General features: G+C 31.8%; 1 protein-coding gene and 1 long non-coding RNA gene across 2 annotated transcripts in view; both read right to left on the bottom strand.

The window, feature by feature from the left end:
- Positions 1-17703: 17703 nt before the first annotated feature.
- LOC115874236 lies at positions 17704-19429 on the bottom strand. The gene is made up of 2 exons (XR_004048801.1): positions 18480-19429; positions 17704-18359 (listed from the first exon to the last, which is right to left on the bottom strand). It is a non-coding gene; the product is annotated as an uncharacterized LOC115874236 (long non-coding RNA).
- Positions 19430-19853: 424 nt separating this feature from the next.
- Positions 19854-22346, bottom strand: part of LOC115874240 (endothelial cell-selective adhesion molecule-like) — a gene marked incomplete at its 5' end in the record, with an annotated part of 101474 nt that continues 98981 nt past the window's right edge. The window contains 1 exon segment of the mRNA XM_030889342.1: positions 19854-20589. Within this exon segment, the coding sequence (XP_030745202.1) occupies positions 20504-20589 (86 nt within the window).

Here is a 22346-nt window from a genome sequence, read left to right as displayed (position 1 = left end):
TGACAACGAAACATTAGCAAGCAACAGGGATGTCAATGAGGCTAAGAACAGAGTGGAGCGGCGAGGATAGCGGCGAGCAAGCAGCGCGACATCGCGTCCAAATCAAACCTGTGAAGACAAGTACGTGCGAACATAGTAAAGCGATCTGCTCGAGCGGTTAGATCGAGCGGCTAAATCGATTTATATAATTTTGTTTTCGTCGCTCTGTCGCGCTATAGAAAATTATACATTTCCAAAAATTAATAGATTTAGTATTTGTAAGAGAGATTTTATGGTATCAGAAAGATAGTAATCACCATAACCGGTACATTTTAGATAAGTTATGAGATGAAGTGGCAACAAATTTTCGTAAAGATTATAAATCTTGTCACACTCTCTCCGGTTTTTGAAAATTTCATGTACACTACACCTTCTGGTTTGTTGGTTTCGAATTAACCCAATGTTTGCAACACTACTGCGTAGAATTTTAGCCACTTTTAATATTTTAAATTATCAATAAGCCAATGAAACTAATAAATTTGCAAGTACCTCGCTATTTCTCGCCGCTCTACTATGTTTTAGCACCTCAGGCTTGCTCGACGCGGTATCGCGATGCTTGCTCGCCGCTATCCTTGTCCTTGTTTACATTTTAAATTCTCAATAAAAAAATGAAAATAATAGTAATCACCATAAACGGTACATTTTAGATAAATTATGAGATGAAGTGGCAACAAATTTTCTTAAGATTATAAAACTTGCCATACTTTCTCGCGTTTTTGAAAACTTCATCTAACCAAATGTTTGCGGCACTACTGCCCAGAATTTTAGCCACTGTTAACATTTTAAATTCTCAATAAGCAAATGAAAATAATAAATTTGCACAAGTATCTCGCTATTCCTCGCCGCTCTCCTATGTTTCAGCACCTCGAGGCTTGCTCGACGCCGTATCGCGCTGCTTCCTCGCCGCTATCCTCGTCGCTCCACTATGTTCTTAGCCTTTTAGTCGGGAACTATTGTAAACTAAAGATCTAGTTCAAGGAACTATTCCTCTGGAGGAACTAGAACTAAGGAACTAGTTCCTCCCAAGGAACTAGAATTCCCACCTCTAGCGTCGGGCATCTGTAGCTCCTATAATAAAAAACTTAGAAATTTGGTATTTGGTAAGTGCCAATTTTTTTTATATTTAAAGTATTTCAAAACTGTATTAGTAAACGCTTGTGTCAATATCAGTCTGGTATTTTATCGTTGGGATCAAATTATTAAATCAACAACAACTTATTGAATTAACAAAGAGCAACTTTGTTAATTTAATAAGACTTAAAATAATCAGACTTAAAATAAATCTAAATTATTTTTACAGTAATAGCTAAAACACAACAGTTTCCTTTAATAAGTTAATCAATTTATTTTTTTTTCCTTTTTTTAAATAATTATTTAGATATTGCATTGCTTGAAAATTAGAATTTTGCTGCTTAAACCGTAATTACTCAGTGTACTTTACCAACCAACCCCGTTATCCGGAAAGCAAATGCCGGGATTTTGTACGGTGACAATCGTCCCGCTAAAGACATTAACAAACTTTTTAGTTCTTGCTTATTTGATGGCTTAATCCAGGCCGGCGGCAACAATCATTTATCAACAAAACAATGCGCGGCCTATAACAAGCGAACACAGCGAGGGGAAATGGGGCAAATTCTTTCAGTGCGAATGCAGACCCCCCTATTGTTCGGCGCACCCACCTTGTTATCATTGAAGCCCTCTAGTCGTGCCTATTTCACCACTTACATTCCGTTCCATTTATTTAGGAAAAAGAATCGCCACCAGATTTTGCGTCAACTTTGAAAAATTAATGATGGACCCTAAATGGATGCGGTGTTGGATAAAGATACTTTTTCGATTTTTTTTTGGTATATTTCGAGATTTGTTTCATCACTTAGGCAGTATATAAAATTTGATATTTTAATATATTTATTTCTCCAAAAAAAAATCCTATATGGGTCTTTATAATTTCTCCACTGCAAGAAAATCTACAATAATATACAATATTACAATATAAAATAGTTATTTTTTTGTTGTTAACACTTCTGCGTTAAACCCAAACGGACACTACTTATCAGAAGTTAATAACGCCAAAATTATAATGAAAGAAGCGATAGCCTCTAAAAGAAAAATAAAAGAGGCTTTTTTAATACAATCTAATAAAAATAAATGTATTGCTCATACATCTGTAGATGTTAGTAATGTATGGTAATCGCTTCTTGGATTTTAAAGAACATAACATAAATAAATATAATATACGTAAAATTTAAAAATAATCATACAGAAAGTTTGAGGCTTTTCGGTTTTACCTTATTAAGTAATTGTTAATTTTGCAGTTTAATTTGATATAATGTCATTTTAACAGAACATCAACGGTTTCTTGTAGACGTATCTCTTTAAAAAAAAAACTTGTGTCCTCGAATAGTTGAATTTAAATATTTTTAAATAGTTTTTCCTTTATTCTTTGTATTTTTTTGCTTCCGACGACGGAAAGAGATAAACTTTCCGTAACGTTGAGCATTTTTTTCTTTGTTAGGCAAATTTGTATAACTGTAAACATAACTTCTGACAAGTAGTGTCTCTTTGGGTTTAACGCAGAAGTGTTTACAAAAAATAACTATTTTATTTTGTAGATTTTCTTGCAGTGCAGTGGCGAAATATCCATAAAAGGATTTTTTTGGAAAGGAATTATATTATTTCAATAAATATGATGTAGTATTCGATACATTTCAATTAACTATGCGGTTATTTTGATTTTATTTTCTCGTCGAAAAAAAAAAGAGTAAAAAAATATAACGTTTTTTCTAACAAAGCCGCCGCCATAGCGTCGGTTTGCCGCGGTATACAGGTAACAAAATTATAAACTAATCCCACTTCCATTATCAAAAAGAAGAGAGCCGGCTAGAGTTTTATAGTCGCTTCGTCATGCTGCCCTGGTTGGCTGCTCTCGTCCTGATGAGCGAAGGGGATGGCGACGACAGCGATCTAACGGGAATACCTAAACACTACTTGAAAATCCACAAACACGCCGAAGACAAGATTAAATTTAGTTCCCTCTTCGAGTTTCCCTGTCGACTCGTCTTTTAGTTTTCATCGGTGTCTACTTGAAACCTAGTTATCTTGGCGCCAGTCGCCTTCGATAGTCTTTTGACGATACACTCGACCGGACAATTTTATTTGTTTCGAACCGGATACCGGAACAACGATATATTTTGTTGTCCGCTCCAAGTTGGACAATAAACCCCTAATAATGTCTATACCTTTGAGGCGGGTTAATTTCTTCAAAAGTCTTCTCTGTGTTTCGCCACTTGTACTGTAAGAATATCTACAAAAGAAAATAATTATCCTACCGCGTTAATCGAACGGAGACCAACACACATTAATACATCAGTTTTCTTTAACAGTTAATCTTCAAAATTAACAGTTACTTACTACCTGATAACAATTACTTAAATGAGGTAAAATTAAAAAGTAAAAAGTAAAGTAAAGATTTCAGTTAACGTCTCCTTTTTGCTGCCAGGGCTAATCTGGACGGGGCCAACTTTGTTTACGCGGAATCCGAACCGCGGTCCTCGGCCATATCATGGTCAATGGCCTACCGACTTGGCAAGTGTCTAAATCAACTCTTACTCACAAGATATCCGATCTCATCCGGCCTAGAACCGGCGTGAATGAGCAGTGTGTGTCAATAGATTTTACTCTTTTGCCTTTATAGGACAACAGCACGATACAGAGTTTCGAACCGGTCACCCGTCCATCCACTAGTATCGCCTTACGTCGCTTAACTTCGGTGTTCTAATGGTGTTTCTTTGTTCGGTGTTTTGACGTAGCTAGGCCGTTGCCCCAAAAAAATCAAAAAGTCTTAAACTTTTTGTACAGGGTGCGCCTCTCATACGCCGCGGAGGCTCCAAGGAGAACGACAGTTTTTATTGAAATGAAATTTTGTGAGCATATGTAAGTTAATTCAGAGCACTTTTTAAAAATATAGAGAGTTCTACAGGGTGTCCCCAAAAAAAGTTACATATCAAAGTTGTGTTGTTTGTAATCGAACACCCTATATATTAATTGATTTTAGGATTCTAGGAAAAAAATAAAGGTGAGTCATATTAAAGAAGTATATGCCTAAAATGTAAGGTTTTTGAGATATTTAATATTTTGTAGAAATAATGAACAATTTTTAAATTAAAATAAAAGCTATCTAAATTGGAATATAACCGATATAGCTTAATATATAGTTAAATTAACTATTGTACTTTAAATCAAATTAAAACTTGATCCAAAAAGTTATACAGGGTGGGACAAAATTAATATTGAACATTGGTCACCTTTAAAAGCATGTTACGCTTTTATTTTAAATGGAACATCCAGTATATTATTCCGATATTCAATGGAGAATTCATGTCTCTCCAAAATACTATTAAGGTTGCCTACCCCTTGAACAACGATTTTTCTGGATATCTTCATTTGCATGATTTGATCTGGGTAGATCTTTATTATTTAATAAAATAATTTTACATTTTGATAAAACAACTTTAACAACTAGTTATCATTCTGTGTCAGTTGTGTCTACATCAGAGAGAATTGATATGATTCTATTTAAAGTTTTCTTGCGTAATAGAGTACTTAAATGCTCCTGATTTTATCTAGTCTGTTTTTTTTTATCGGGATATGTTAAAGACAGTGTTTAAAAAACTCGACCAACTATTGTCGACAACATCAGAGAAATTATTGTAGTTGCTTTTTCGAGGTAGAGTTGCACATATCATCAATCATTTTATGCAAGAATGGAAGCATTTTGAGTACTTGATTTCATCTAGCTAATTTTTGTCACATAATTATAGGTTTTTATCTAGTTTTAATTGTGTAATAATTTAAATATGTTTTAAACGTGTATCTCTTTATTACTGTTGAGTATTTTACTCTATAATCTTTAATTTCTGTTAAATTAACAAAAGTTATAGGTATAGTATAGTAAAAGGTATAGCCACCCCCCTAGATTTTTTCAAATAATAAAGATCTACTGACGCAAAATCATAAAAATTAAAATATCTAGGAAAATCTTTGTCTGAGGGGTAGGCAACCTTAATAATATTTTGAAGAGACATGAATTCTCTATTGAGTGTCGAAATAATATACTGGGTGTTCCATTAAATAAAAGAGTAACATGCTTTTAAATGTGACCAATGTTCAATATTAATTTTATCCCGCCATGTATAACTTTTTAAATCAAGTTTTAATTTGATTTAAAGTACTATTTATTTATGAATTATTTTATTGAAATTTAAAATTTTCTCTTCATTTGTACAAAATGTGATATATGTCAAAATCCTTTTTTAGGTGTATCCTAAAATCCTATATATCCTAATCCTAAAATTTTAGGTGTATATGCTTCTTTAATAAAACTCACATTTATTTTTTTCTTAGAATCCGAAAATCAATTAATATATCGTCCTATTGCTGCCAAAAGTCACAAACTAACATTTTTCCGAACAACCTGAAAATTCAATCACTAACTATATTTTGAAGCGGAGAATCGATTGAGAAAGTAATTAACTACGATTTCTGGCTATGTTTTCTATGTTATATTTTAATACCGAATAACTATATAAAATCTTTATGCAATGCAATTATTCATCATTAGACGCGTTTTTCTCGGAAGCAATAAAAAGTAAGTTAGTGACTTTTAGCAGCAATGGGACGATATAGGGTGTTTCATTACAAAAAACACAACTTTGATGTATATTTTTTTGGGACACCCTGTATAATTCTATATATTTTTAGAAAATGCTTTCAGTTAACCTACATATGCTGCAAAATTTCATTTCGATATAAACTACCATTCTCCTTGGAGCCTCCGCGGCGTATGAAAGGCGCCACCCAATATTTCTCTAAATACCCACTTTTGATATTTTAGAAGTTTTCCATAATCGTACGTTAAATCCATGTAAGTTTAACCATCGAATAAGATATTTGGAAGTGTTTTTTTAACACAGGATGTAAGTGTCAAAGTGTTTTTGATTTATTTTATGTTAAAAACATGTTAAAATAAAGAAAAATTGTGTGTGCATTATGTGCCCATATTTGAAGTGAAACTTCTAACAGCTATTAAATTGATATCTATAATAAATCAAAAATTAATAAATGATTTGATTCATTTTTACAAAATTTGTTTTAAAATTTGGTTTCAGTGAACGATATCAACTCTTTACGTTTTTTACGTCAAAACTAACTGTGTGACACGTGTCGTACACGGTTATGTTAATCTTGGTCCAATCTATCAACATACCGAATTTCATTTAAATCGGACGTTTTTTTCTAAGCCGAAGGCTATTCTTACCTCTTTTCCTATCGTGTGTCGTGTCACGGCCTTGATTTTTTACTCCCAGCCAGCTACCAAAAAAAGCACGAATATTACGCCACTTTTATTTATCGATAATTCTTATCACACTTTTTTTCCAAATACCGAATATTACAATGTTCGAGGCAGAAGCCTGCTGGCGAGGTGCGGCAATAAAAACACATCCGCATAAAATTGCCTCTAAAATGCGATTTTAAAACCTCCGTCCGTATTGTAAACCGTAAAATATTAAGCTAAATAGTGAAACAAAAGACACACTGGGGAGCTGGCGGAGATAAGGCGCTAGGAAAATATGTATCAGTGATGTGACGGTATGAAAAATTCGAGTCGCGAGAGACCATATTTCAGATGCAAATTAAAATATAGACGGCGCAGCAACTGAGCTTCCTCCTTTAAATAATGGACCCGAATATGGCGCTGTGATTTACTCGGCCGATATTGCGGCGTTTATAGTTAAGAGACATTTATATTCTTTGTCAGTCCGTTTGACTAGATCAATTTTGAATGAGAAAAAGCTTCAAAAGTTATTGCAACTGCTACAGTACATATTCCAATGTGTATTTTGCCAAATAATATTTACACAAATAAATTGTAACTTTACATGCATTGATTAATTCAAATTGTGCGCATTTTTGAAGTGAAACTTCTTACTAACAGCTATCAAATTGGGGTTTTGAAGGACATGTTTGAAAAAGCATGTAATGCTGTTTTAATATAAATGTTATTTTTATTTCATTTTTGTAATCTGTACCGGGTGTCCCACTAAGAATAGCTATCGGCTGTATCTCGGAAAGTATTAGCCGTAGGGACTGCGGAAAAAAATATTTATAACTAAAGAGGCTATGAGAAATTGCTGGAAATTATTTTCAAGTTTGTAGAACGACCGCTAGGGGCGCAACTGCAACAAAAAATAAGAAAATGGAGTTTTTACACAATTTTGCCTAGATAATGTGTACTATAAGTAATAGCTTCATAATCTCCAGTAAATTTTGAATATTTTTTGTTAGAGCCATTTTCCTCTATCTATTACAGTTGAGGGTTGGAAGCTTTGGTGTTACACAGCAAAATAAAAACACTAAATCACCACAATACACCAAAACACTTTTACTTTTACACTGGACGCGCGTTTCGCTAACCATGTTAGCATCATCAGCAGATGATTATAAACTAAAGTACAATCTACAAGTTGAGCGTTTATATACTCGCTCAGTGGGCACCGAGTGGGCGTGGCAAAATCTAGCCAACCGAATCAGAGCCCACTGAGCATAACAGTTAGATTTCCGCCACTGGAGTAGTAGGAACAAAGAACTTGAAGGAATTGGACCGTTGTCTCTGTTCATATTATCTTTACATTTATTAATTCTGATGCTTTCATATGCATCTAATTGCCTGTAATTTGAGACTCGTTTAATTGATTTTAAATTATTAAGATCTATACAATGTTCTTTATCAACAATATGTTCGGCAACGCAAGATTTATCTGGTCTACCAGATCTTATCTGAGCTAAATGTTCTTTAAATCTAGTTAATATTGATCTTCTAGTTTGCCCAACATATTTCTGATTACAATCCTTACAAGAAATTTCATAAATACCCGACCTTTCCAGTGGAGCTGTTTTATCTTTTGGATTACCTAATAATTGTTGTAATTTATTATTAGCACTATACACAAGTTTATAATTGATATTCTTAAAAATTCCTTTTAGACCACGGGATAACTCTCTATCAAACGGTATCGAAAAATATTTAGACGTATCTTTCTCCACTTGAAAAGTCAAATTTTCAGAAATCATTAACCTATACCTACGTTTTCTAATTAATTTATTATTATCCAGTGTAAAAGTAAAAGTGTTTTGGTGTATTGTGGTGATTTAGTGTTTTTATTTTGCTTTCCTCTATCTACCAAAATAAAGTGGTGGGGGAAAGTTAGATTTATTTTTATTTAAATATTAATAACTCTGGACTGGATGATCGGAATCCAACAAGCTTAGGCTGGTTTGAAAGATCATTTCTTACTCTATATTATACCATATAAACAATAATAATAAGGTTATGGGCATAGACGCTAGGGGGCGTTGTCTTACAATTTAATAAACATTGCGCGTTTTTTCAAAAAAATTAAATGCAATAGTATATGTAATTTTGGCTGATCCGAAAGAGTAGTAAAAGCTTAAAATGTCAGCCAAAACCGCATCTTGATATCTTCTTTCAAACCGAAAATATTAGCCAAATTATAATAAATACTAAAAAATAAGCCCTTAATTACCTTATTTTCACAATACGGTATCAGTGGCCCTCTCGATTATGCCCATTCTAACAAAAAATAAGATAAAAACAGTTAGTTTATTTTAAAATCGACGAAATACCAGAATATCATAATATCAGATGTATTAATATCTAATAATTAAGATATTAATAACAGTGAACAAGAAACGATGATTCAGTGAAGTCATGGTAGGTTTTGGAAAAAAGTTGCTTTTGACGTAATAGTATAAACTTCAAATTGTTATTAGATCAACATTTTGATAGTCTTAGCTTAGCAGCGTTTTTTATCTTTTGATTGCTTTTTCAAAATTCCAACAACTTCAAATAATAAAAGCAATAAAAAACGCTGCTAGGACTATCAAAATGTTGATCTAATAACAATTTGACGTTTATACTATTACGTCAAAAGCAACTTTTTTCCAAAACCTACCATGACTTCACTGAATCATCGTTTCTTGTTCACTGTTATTAATATCTTAATTATTAGATATTAATACATCTGGTAATTCGTCGATTTTAAAATAAACTAACTGTTTTTATCTTATTTTTTGTTAGAATGGGCATAATCAAGAGGGCTACTGATACCGTATTGTAAAAATAAGGTAATTAAGGGCTTATTTTTTGGTATTTATTATAATTTTTCTAATATTTTCGGTTTGAAAGAAGATATCAAGATGCGATTTTCGCTGACATTTTAAGCTTTTACTACTCTTTCCGATCAGCTGAAATTACATATACTATTGCATTTATTTTTTTTGAAAAAACGCGCAATGTTTGTTAAATTTTAAGACAACGCCCCCTAGCGTCTACGTTCAATAGCTTATTATAATTGTTTATATGGTATAATATAGAGTAAGAAATGCTCTTTTAAACGAGCCCTCGCTTGTTGTATTCCGATCATCCAGTGAGTTATTAATATTTAAAAAAACAGATCTAATTTTCCCCCACCACTTCATTTTGGTAGATAGGGGAAAATGGCTCTAACAAAAAAATATTCAAAATTTACTGAAGATTAAAAATTAGTACACCTTATCTAAGCAAAATTGTATAAAAACTCCATTTTCTTATTTTTTGTTGCAGTTGCGCTCCTAGCGGTCGTTCTACAAACTTGAAAATAATTTCCAGCAATTTTTTATAGCCTCTTTAGTTATAAATATTTTTTTCCGCAGCTCCTACGGCTAATACTCTCCGAGATACAGCCGAGAGCTATTCTTAGTGGGACACCCTGTACATTTTCTGTTTCTTCAATAGCATGCATATTTTGTGAAATACCACCCAAAATACACGCTTTTATGCAAATGCCTAATATTGTTAACGCTTAAATTTATTTAAGAAAAAACTTTGAACCTAATCAACAATTTGTATTTATAGTGGTTTACAGTAATTTTGTTAAATGTTACGAATATTCTCGTTGATTATTGGTTTGAAATAAATATAACGATGTCCTCAAATGAAAATACAAGTTGGTTAACTCTCATAATTCTAATTCTGAGCTAGCAAACGAGTTAAATGCTTTATCTAGACGGTTATTCAGAAGCTACAGACCTATCGATGAAAATATGCATAAAAAATTACTTTCTAGCAAACAATCAGGGGATATTAATACTCAGGTACATTATCAAGCTTATTATAATGCTTTCTTAGCTTTAAATCAAATGATTTTTGGTCTTTGCGCGATTCTTACAACTTTTTTTTCTCTATTACAGTTGGGGGTTGGACCCTTTGGTGTTACACAGCAAAATAAAACACTAAATCACCACGTGTTTAGGTGTATTGTGGTGGTTTAGTGTTTTTCTCGCTAGCACGTGCGTCAAAATATGGTCAAGCTCTTGTCGTGTCAAGGCCATGGTGTGTCACGGCCTTGCATTTTTACTCCCAAGGCGCGTAAAAAAGTTTCACTTCAAAAATACTTTAAATAAATAAGTTGGAAAATCTATAAACTCAAATATCAATGCTTTGTATGGATATATATTCAGCAGTAAATATAGAAGTCAGAGAAATATTAAGACAAGAATGTAGTGTGAGAATAAAAACAGGAATTTCTTTTATTCTCTGGAAAGGTCTACTACGTTCTAAAAATAGAGGAAGTATGTTTTCAAAAATATATGTGTATAAGCATCTGTCATATTATTAAAGCCTCAATTCTAGACTTTGCATTGGAAAAATATGCTTTAAATTTTATTTAATTTCCAAAAGCTCTTAGAAGTAAGAGAATTGGAGATGTTGTTTATTTGATATTTGAAATTAAGGAACGGCGCTTTAATAAAACTCACAATTAGAATGAAAACACTTTTATTTCCTTTCTTAAATAAAGTACATGAAGATAATTCATAAATGTGAATATGAATTCATATATTCGATATAGGAATTCATGAATAAAAATATGAATTTCATAGGTTTAATCTTGGAATCAATATTTATTAATAACATTTATAGTTAATTATCGTTACAGCAAATGTACATCTTAACATTATAGAAATATACAGCGATATCGTTAATATTGACAATCAGATATATGACTTCTTCTCCATAAATAGCTTTATTGTTTGTCTTGTTCTGATTGGCAATTACAGACAGAATTACTTTAAGATTGGTAATTATTTATATTCGAGTAATGTTGTATATATAGGGTGATTCACGGCGATGGCACCTTAGACGTTTATGGAGAAACGGTAATAGTTTTTTTTTGGAAAATTTGGACTTTTACATAATGGCACCTGCTCCATCTATGTAAAATATTTTCAGCGTTACAATGTTGACGTATCATTTGAAAATGGAACACCCGGTATACTATTACATTTTTGGAAACTACTTTCATATCTCATATTTTTTCTATTATACTAATCTCTACCTATCCCTAAAAGTTTTTGAATATGTCGAGTTTCCTTAACCTCTAAACCAAATTTCAGCTTTCAATATGCCGAATTTATGATTTAACCAATGCCTATTCAAGATCATGTGTATGTCAATTTTGCACGTACCGTATGATCGAATAAAAACGGCGTCAACGATGGCTATGAAATGAAGATCGCTGTCATTTTATATGTAAATTTAGATGGGAAATGTCATCGATCGTCATTTCCAAGCCAACTGGACGCCGTTTTTTTTCGATCATACGGTATTATGTTTTATCTCGAAAGCTATTAGCGACTGGTATAGGTTTAGTAATAGAAAAATTATCAGATATGAAAGTAGTTTCGAAAAATGTAATATACCAGATATTTCATTTAAAATAACAAAGATGTTACCATTTTTAGTATGAAGCGGCAATACCATAACTCGGAAAATAATTTAGACAGATGGGAGCAAGCCCCTTTATGCAAAAATCAAAATTTTCACAAAAATTCCATCGCCGGTACTCCAGAAACGTCGAACGTACCATTGGCCGTGAATCACTCTGTATCTAAGACATAATATAAAGCATTAACATCTTTATAATTTGAATTCTATGTTCCTCAAGTAGGTAACTATAAAACACGTTGTTAGTAATGTAGATGAAGCAAATCTAGAAAAAAAATGTGAAATAGGTGATTGTAGGTATACCGTGCTGGCAACTGTTACTTTTGGGTCGACATTTACATGTGTGGAAGTAAATCGCATAGGGATCTTATTAAGTCGGAGTGAGAGAAATGCGACGGTGTGTTGTTGCGGCGTTGCCGGTACGCCTTTCCCTATCAAATAAAGTAAAATCAAGGTCGCAAACCGCTTATTTTTAAAAGACTTTTTTTTCAAGAGATAACTAGATAAAATCATTAGATATGTTTCTGAGCATCTGAAATGGAATTATAAGGATATCGTTAGGGTGTAATTTTTTTTATAACGCGAAAACGTCAGTAATCGCGATAATATAAAAACTCAACTTTTTAACACATAACAGGCCATAACTCAAGAACCACTTTAGATATTGAAACTTTTTTTTATTTTCAAGATCGGCTATTTTACAATATGTTTACATAAGAAAAATTCGATAAGGTTGTTTTTTTCCATTCAAAAATTGTAAACAATTCATCCATTTACTTTTAGAGCATAGCAATTTTCAGCAATCGTGTAATTTTTTTATTGATAAAGATTTTTACATACTGTCCACAAAGAAAATACAGCAGAAATATTAACAAAGTTCTTGAAAAAACTACAATCTATTATTTCTAATAGATTTCGAGATGTTGATTTTTGAATTCAGAGTTCTAATAGCGCGACCACTATCGAACACCCACCCAATTCCACTTATTTTTACCAAAAATGTAAGGGTTTCTAGCTTGCACTTAAAAAATTCAAGCTATAGGGAAAATTACAACAACTCGTTAATAAATAAACAAATTAAGTATCACGAGACGTAATTAAATCGTGAAGCTGAACGCATGATGTACACCTTTCCCTAGAACTTTAAGAGGTATTGATTTGGTAGACCGGTCAACTGCGACAAATCTGCTATATCCCCCTCCACTTCTCTTAGCGATGTGCACAGTTTCTCGGTTTATTTCATACGTTTGGTAACGTGTTTACTGTCCTATGTTTGTTCAGTACATTATAAACGCATTGTACTCTTCTTACATACAGAAATCTCGACCCAAGATTAACCTTTGCCAGCCCTTAGTATATTTTTGATGTTATGAACCTCAGAAACACCGACATTTTACTTTAAGTAATTCTGTAGGATATTATTAACCAACTGCAAACCATTCTACTGAAATGTTAATATTTTGCAATAGGTTATAATATTATATCTTATACACTAAGGGATTTATACAAAAATTAACATTACATATGTTAGCTTTTTACATCAAAGCTATTATTTTTATATCTGTTTTATATTTATTTTTACCTAAAACAAATTTTAACAATATATTTTTCTGGCATACGCTATAGCCGAAGATATATTTCAATCACAGGGAATCATTTTACATAAAAATAAATTTTGCTTAAAATCCTTTCAAGATTTTTAACAAGATTCTTCAATTAGTTTTAATTCTAAATAAATAACCTATATTCTTGTAGTAAATCACTATTCTTAATTGACTTTGTTAATATTAGAAAATCATAAAAACTTTAAAATCTTTAAATTTCTTGAAAATAATTTCCTTTTTATAATGTATCTAGAATTTAAACCATTAAATATAGAAGAATATATAAATAATTTAATTTACCTACACACAGCCTTAATAAATAGTGTAACTATTCGTTTCATTGAAAAATCTTGTTAGGTGGGTTGATATTCGAAACTAGATATTCCATCTTAGTCAACCTTATATACATTTACTTATTAAACTAAATATTTAGAAAATATTTAGAAATTATGGCATAATGACTTGAATAAAAACTGAAGTCCAGATGAAAAAATAATTTAATATCTGGTTAAAATAAGGCTTAATAATTCTTGTTTCAATGGGTGAACATTTGTTTAGCTGAAATCACTTATAAAAAAAACACTAAAAAAAGGAAAAGGCACCACAACCAAATACTAAATAAACAAATATTTGTTACATAACTGATTTCAGCTAAACGAAGGTTGAGCCGTTTCACTATAGAGTGAAAGATTTTCAGTATTTTTCTATTGACTGACAACAAATATATGATACAAAACATTATTAAATAATTTCCAAACCAAGTTTATAACATGCATCAGCACTGCTATAACACGAAACACTTATGTAAGTATTCCTTTACCGCATATTTTTTTATTTTTATTAATACAGGGTGAGTCTTAAATCAGTGCAAATATTTTCAGGTCTGGTAGATATCGATGAAAGAAACATATTTTCTCTTTACCATTTTTCAGATAAGTCCAAAATAACCCAATTATTTAAGTTTGAAAATTAAAAAAAAAATGATTTTTTTTAAATTTTGAGAGCCACCGGCTTTCTTCTGTATTTGCATTCCTTTTAGTGCCGTAACCATAGAGTAAAGATGTAACTATGGTTATATCTGAGATTAAGGAATTATACCATGGCAAAATTTGCGGCGAACAGGCCGTTCTAAAGTTTTCGAAAAATATAGAGGGAAATTTAAAAGAAAATGCACGTTTTTCAACATCTTTTAGCGAAAAATACCTCATAGACGTGTTCCTGGGGTCGAAATATACCACCCCTGAAAATATTTGCACTTATTTATAAGACTCAGCCTGTATAGTAAGTTAGAATTACATATTTTTATTGAAAAAATATTTTATCGACCATTGAATTACAGTGTTTTCCATACCAGTACATTACTATCCATACTCAAATACACTACGATAAAATCTAACACTAACTTAACGCAAACAATGTATTACTGGTATAGAGACATAACACTATTTCCTATAACACTTAATAAAAATTTGTATGTTATTTGTTACATATTTCAGACATTTTCCATAATGGTTTTCCATTATGGAAAAGTTTTTATGTCGTGCTACAAAAATGATTGTTTTCTGATAGTAGCAAGCACTATTCTACGATTTTAATGAGGGTTTAATAGGCTTGGTGCATTTTAGTTGATTTTAAAAATTCAGACCGCAGCAGATACGACAAATAAGAAGTGCAAGACTAAAGTATATCACTTAGTCGTTACCGTTGATTTCAATCGCATTGAAATAATATTAAAATCGTGGCTTTATTTAACTATTTTAGTTTTTAATAGTGCAGTTATTGAAACTACAAAACACTCAGTCACGAGGTTTGCGTAATGTCACGCTGTTTCTGATAGTGAAAATTAAGGCTATATTCCGTTGCAAAACCAGGCGAACCAGATCGGTAAACTACGGTAAAGAGCGGTTCCTGAAAAATATCGGTTTCATACGGAACGGTTTGGTAAAATACTGGAAACGTCAAATATTGACGTTTTCTAAATTTCAATACCTCTATTATAAAATTTATCTTTTATGCATTTTTAATGTACCTATTCTCTGCTTTTACGTTTGCTTCTTCTTTTCAATGGAGTTTAATATTGAAAAGTACCTTATTAATAAACTGTTAAACTCGTTAAACAGCTCAAGTGAAGATTTGCAGGTTCAAAATTAAAACAGATCAATAATAAATAAACAAACCTAATCAATATATATAATTTTACAGCTTACAAAACATTCACGATTACTTGTTGTCTTGTTTTTCATGTTTTCTTTAAATGTTCCTGACTTTAAGAAACAATGGCTGCATGATAAGTTTAAATGGTCCTAAAAAGTAATTCTATTTAATTAATGAAATTTATTTACCTTTACTGCCTACCTCCATTGCTATTGGATGTAAATACAAAATATTATTACACATTTTAGAAACTAAATGAGAATTTCACTCGAACTTCCAATATTTGCTTGATTTCTGTCACATAAATGACATTGAATGACAAACAAAACATGAACAAAACCAGAAAAGTTAGTTTGGTGACAGTTATAACCGAATTTTTCAGGAACCATGTTCCGTAATAAGAAAACTTTCAGAAAACCGATAGAAACGGAACATATAACCATAACCAAGGTAAGCAACGGAATACACCCTAAGTGCTAAAAAACTCGAACTGTTTGACAATTTCAAAGGCTAATAAAATTGCTGAAAAAATGTTAACACGTAAAGGAGGGCATTATTACGTGGTTGTTGGGTGCAATAACATTCAGTAACTCAACTGTCTAGCTTCAGCTCAGATATTCAGCTGTCCCAAAACAACATTTTATGTTTATTACATTATTTTTTTTATTAAATTAACTTTCTTATGCTTCACGGCAAAAAAGGATTGAAGTAGTTCGAAGGTACAAGTAAATAAACAAAGTGTCCATTACACAATCAAAAAATTAAATAGGCATATACTATGAGAGGATAAAATATAATTTGAAATATTAATGGTATACTTTTTTAATCAACTAGTATTTAAATTTCTTATGAACATCTTCTAAAATTATAATCATGTGCCAAAGAAAAATCGTTACAGCCGAAATAGCCCCAGTTAGGTTCCCACTAGCAAAATCGGTAGGTTAAGCTATGCTCGCTACTGTAGCTGAACTCATCTAAAAAGTTTTAGTAATTTGAATTATAAATTATAACAAAAGTTAAACCTTCTGAAGATATCAAAATGTATACATTTTATTTTTATTTTTAGAATTTTCATAAATTGTACTTCCTAACACTTTTAGAATAATTATATAATTTTTTTTCGTGTATTAGCTATTTAAATCCGTATATTTGTTTAGTCCGTTTTTTACAGCATTTTCCGATGGTGGCAGCACCGGCGAAGAATACACCAAGCCTATATAGTACGAGAGCTAGCAACGTCGAAAAAACAAGTATTTTAAGACGGGTATATCAAAGAGCCACCCGTCTGATATATCTTTTACTATGCTCTCTAGAACAGCATGCGGCCCGTCTGGCTGCCGGTAAACGTTGCGTTCCCTACTGAGCATTGAAAGAAGATCCTATATTTTTATTAGTCCTTTAAATTCTAGTATTGAATATAAATCGAACATGTCTCCATAGCGCAGTGCGTAAAGTTTCCGACCACGAACCGATGATTCAGAGTTCGAATCCGGGTCAGGGCAAACACTTTTTTAATTTCGTTGATATTCTGATAGTAAAGTATTAAATATTTGTTTTTTTTTAAATTACCAGAATTATTTAATACTTTACTATCAGAATATAAATGAAAATAAAATAATAGTCTTTGTCCTGACCCGGATTCGAACTCTGAATCATCGGTTCGTGGTCGGAAACTCTACGCACTGCGCTATGGAGACATGTTCGATTTATATTCAATACTAGAATTTAAAGGACTAAATTAATAAAAAATATAGGATTTTCTTCCGAAGCGCAGTAGTGAACACAACGGGTACCGGCAGCCAGACGGGGCCGCATGCTGTTCCAGAGAGCATAGTGAAAGATATATCAAAGAGCCAAATGTCTTAAAATACTTTCTCGAAAACGTTGCTAGCTCTTAGACTAATAGTATAAATTATAAAATACAAAGTAAAATTATCTGGATGTTAAGCACTAAAGGGGACCCAATTTTTGCAGTTAGTTTACTAACCTTAACGTTGATTTAAGACTATTTCAAATTTTGCATTGTAGCTATTAAATATTATAATTTTAATATTAACGTTATTAATAGTATCAGTATAATAACAGATAAAAGAATAATTAAAAACTGAAAATTTCCTAACCTACATTTCCTGACGCAACACAAAAATTAATAATTTTTAATCAAATTAATAATCAACGCTATTATTAGTATCAGTATAATAACAGACAAAAGAATAATTAAAAACTGAAAATTTCCTAACCTACATTTCCTGACGCAACACAAAAATTAATAATTTTTAATCAAATTAATAATCAACGCTATTATTAGTATCAGTATAATAACAGAAAAAAGAATAATTAAACACTGAAAATTTCCTAACCTACATTTCCTGACGCAACACAAAAATTAATAATTTTTAATCAAATTAATAATCAACGCTATTATTAGTATCAGTATAATAACAGAAAAAAGAATAATTAAACACTGAAAATTTCCTAACCTACATTTCCTGACGCAACACAAAAATTAATAATTTTTAATCAAATTAATAATCAACGCTATTATTAGTATCAGTATAATAACAGAAAAAAGAATAATTAAAAACTGAAAATTTCCTAACCTACATTTCCTGACGCAACACAAAAATTAATAATTTTTAATCAAATTAATAATCAACGCTATTATTAGTATCAGTATAATAACAGAAAAAAGAATAATTAAACACTGAAAATTTCCTAACCTACATTTCCTGACGCAACACAAAAATTAATAACTTTAAATCAAATTAATAATCAACGCTATTATTAGTATCATTATAATAACAGAAAAAAGAATAATTAAAAACTGAAAATTTCCTAACCAACATTTCCTGACGCAACACAAAAATTAATCGATCATTTTTAATCAGAACAGTATAAGGGTAACAAAATAAAACCTGTTAGTAGGTCTGATACAGCATTTACAAAATGGGATTGAAAAATACGATAAACATCCATTTTTGACAGTATGTACGTGAAAATAAAATAATTAGATTTTCTCTGGGTGTAGTGGTCTCCCACGTTTAATTGACATTGCTACGGAAAAAAAAATTGAAAACAAAAAAGTACCAAATAAAAGTGTCAAAGTTAAAATTAATTTATTTAAATTCGTAGGGGATTTCAGCTATGATGCAAATTTCAACATGTTTTTGCAAATAATTTTGCTCCTGGTTAGTCCAAGAAATAATTGTATTATTTTATTAGTTTGTTTTTTTAGCTTCTCAAATCTGTAAAGTAAATGCTTACTATTCAAATTAAATTCAAATAAAAAAATAATAAATTTAAGACTGCCTCGTCAACCTTATATATCTTGCCAATAATCGAATGCATAAATTAGGACCCTTTAGGCAATTAAATTATGAATAATTAATAGCAAAAGTTATCTTTTCGTCAAGCTTCGAAGGGAAGCCCGATGAAAAACGTAAACCTTTTCTAGACTACTCGCAAGAAGTTCCCTGGCAAAATACTTCTGTAAGTTGACAGAAGTCGAAGTTACTAACTATACTTACCATACTAACCGAATTACCACGGAAAATTTCAGTGTTTTTCTTATGTTGCGTTAAACCTTGGCGAACTTGGCTCGCGAAATGTATCTATATAGGGTGTTTCAAAAAACATGCGGTCATCTCTCGTGATGCGATTCCTCTCGTAAAAATAAGATTTATTTTTCATATTAACATAGGTCCGATTCTGCTTAGTTTCGTAGCTATAGGGGGTTAGTCTTCATCTTTTTTCGATTTATTATACCCTTTAAATAATAGTTATTTTTTATACAAGTCGATAAAATGGTATTTTATCGTCGAGCGGAAAAGATTAATTCGCGAGTGAATTAATTTCGGGAGACGATAATGCAATTTTATCGTCGTGTATAAAACAATATGTTTTTCCATAGCGAGTTACGTTTTAAAAAATATTCAGAAATTATTAATTCAAGGAATTTATTACGAGTAGAAAAAATATTGTGCTGGGTTGGCGTTGGTTTCTATGTAATTTGAAAAAAAATAAAGCTGTCTCTTTGGTTGTCAGTTTTGAGTCAATATTTTTTAATTCTCTTTGGTGTCGATTGCTGATTGAATTTGAGCCAGAAATGTCTCAAAACGAAATAACTAAATTACCAACAGATATTCAGGACAAACGCCATATCCAAACTACTTCCATTTAAATCCCGAATAACTTATGAAAAGGAATATAAAAAAATTCAAAAATGGAAGCAATTAAAAAACGTGCGAGAAGAAATAAAGTGTTTAACCTATCCGCGCTGTTAACGTATCATTTAATCTACCCTTTCGGTTAAAGTACTATTGTATCTAGTGAATTAATCTTATCGGTCGACTATAAAATACCATTATAGTCTTGTATAAAAATATAGTTGTATCAAGTATTTTAGAACCCTCTAGCTTATTGATTTCTATTGACCTGCTCTCAAAAGAAGACACCTGCAGTCGCTCAAGACGAAGGAAAATTGATCAAACTAACCCAAAATTAAACATTCCGCTATCGTTCCCAGTCAATCTTGAGCAATTTCGTCAATACTGTGGACTTTGAAGATAACCCAAGACGAGAAAGTTGAACGAGAAAACATAAGACAACGCACCACAATATTCGACTTCGAACAACCTAGGGTTACTTCGCCAGTAGTGGAGTAAGCGTTTTACAGCAAAATTTAATGCCATTTAATTGAATTAAAAAAATGGTTACTTAGTAATAATAATATACATGAGCAAGGAATGTACACATATTTAAAACATATCAGCTGTAGTATTAAAGATTATAATAGACATATTTGGAAAAGTCTTTGGCTTCATACTTCCCTTCTAAATTTAATTTACATATATTAGACACATACTTAAAATATCCTAATTAAGTAGGACCATGCAGTAATCATTGTTACGGTGAGCGATGCTGTTATCGATCCGGATGACGATGTGGTACCTGCAACAATAGAAATATCATTTAATCAAATACATCCGATATACAGGGTAAATGAATAGGTACAACAAAATTGGGATACGATTAATTTTTAGAAAACAAGGTGGATTTTTTTTTTTTTTTTTCGATTTAGTATTTCCTTTAGATTATGTTCTAAATTATGAAAAATTGGTCAAAAGTGCGAGTCATTCATTATCTATACAACATTAGACACTATATTATTATAAACGTTTTTTCCCATTTAGCTGAAATTTTGAATGCGCGTATAAGTAATTTAAAAAAAAATGAAGAAACACATTACTAAAAATCGTATTAATCAATAATAAATATGTAAAAAGTAAAAATAAATATGTAAAAATTAAAAAAAAAAACGATTATAAAAAAGTCGCCTTGACTAGGATTCGAACCTAACTTACTAAGGCTCCAACGTCATAGCAGCGTAAAGTCCTAACGCTTTAAACCACGCGGCCACCGAGGACTTGAAAGATTCTATGTAAAATTCTTACTTAAAAAATAATGTTTAGTGAAAGTACTTTTTTATTTATAAACATTTATTTAATTCCGTTTTTAGTATTTGTTCTTATAGCGGCATCATACAGTCTGACAAACGGATCTGAAACAACGGGGCAACGGTGAGGGGATCGCAATTTTCTAAAATGACCAATTTCATTCATAAAATATCCACGAGCGTGCGGTGTTTCATAAAAATATATCAGGAGTTTTTATAATATTTTCTAGTAAAGTTTATAATATTATTTTGCTTTAAATGTACCTACATTTTGTTTAGTCATTTGCCAAATATAGTAATATTTGTTAAAACGCGTGTACTAATTACAATAAACACAAATCAAGTTAAAGATACAAAACGCAATACAATAACCCCGCCACTGGATTTTTCAATAGTAGTGACTGTTTCTACTATTCCTAGAGAGGGGCATAAAGTTGGGGGTAATGGCGGCAAGACGTGCGAGAATCTCGACCAATCGGACTGGTTGAATCCGGGATGCCATGATGAATTTTGTCAGCGTTGCCAGCTTACTCTAAGCGGACACTATCTTAAGGAAATACTTTACCTTTTATAATAGGGAGAATGAACGAAAACTGTTAATTAGATAAATATACATTAATACAATAAGAACTACGTCAACATATTAGCATATATATAATAATTATGTATGCCGAAATGAACTAAAATATATTCAATTTATAGGTAATATCGAGCAACTTTGCTTTTCTATAATTAAACGTGACAACATCGACTTTTTTTGCCCGAATTCCTTCCGCTGTTTTAAGGTGCGTATTCATTATCCGCACGAACGAACGAACGAACGAACGAACGAATGAAAGTGCGGTATATTTAGACGGGGACCGAACGCATGCGGCCGTTCGTTCGGTCGTGCGCTCGACCATCCGCTTCGAGTCGGTACATCACAGGCGTTCGCCTGCGTGCGCTTTCAGATTTAAGGTGCGTATTCATTATCCGAACGAACGAACGAACGAACGAACGAACGAACGAATGAAAGTGCGGTATATTTAGACGGGGACCGAACGCATGCGGCCGTTCGTTCGGTCGTGCGCTCGACCATCCGCTTCGAGTCGGTACATCACAGGCGTTCGCCTGCGTGCGCTTTCAGATTTAAGGTGCGTATTCATTATCCGCACGAACGAACGAACGAACGAACGAACGAACGAATGAAAGTGCGGTATATTTAGACGGGGACCGAACGCATGCGGCCGTTCGTTCGGTCGTGCGCTCGACC

Source organism: Sitophilus oryzae, unplaced genomic scaffold (assembly GCF_002938485.1).
Source record: "Sitophilus oryzae breed Bouriz unplaced genomic scaffold, Soryzae_2.0 scaffold_1015_pilon_pilon, whole genome shotgun sequence".
Classification (NCBI taxonomy): domain Eukaryota; kingdom Metazoa; phylum Arthropoda; class Insecta; order Coleoptera; family Curculionidae; genus Sitophilus; species Sitophilus oryzae.
The sequence above is the reverse complement of the archived record's forward strand: the minus strand, read 5'-3'. Positions and strand labels throughout refer to the sequence as shown.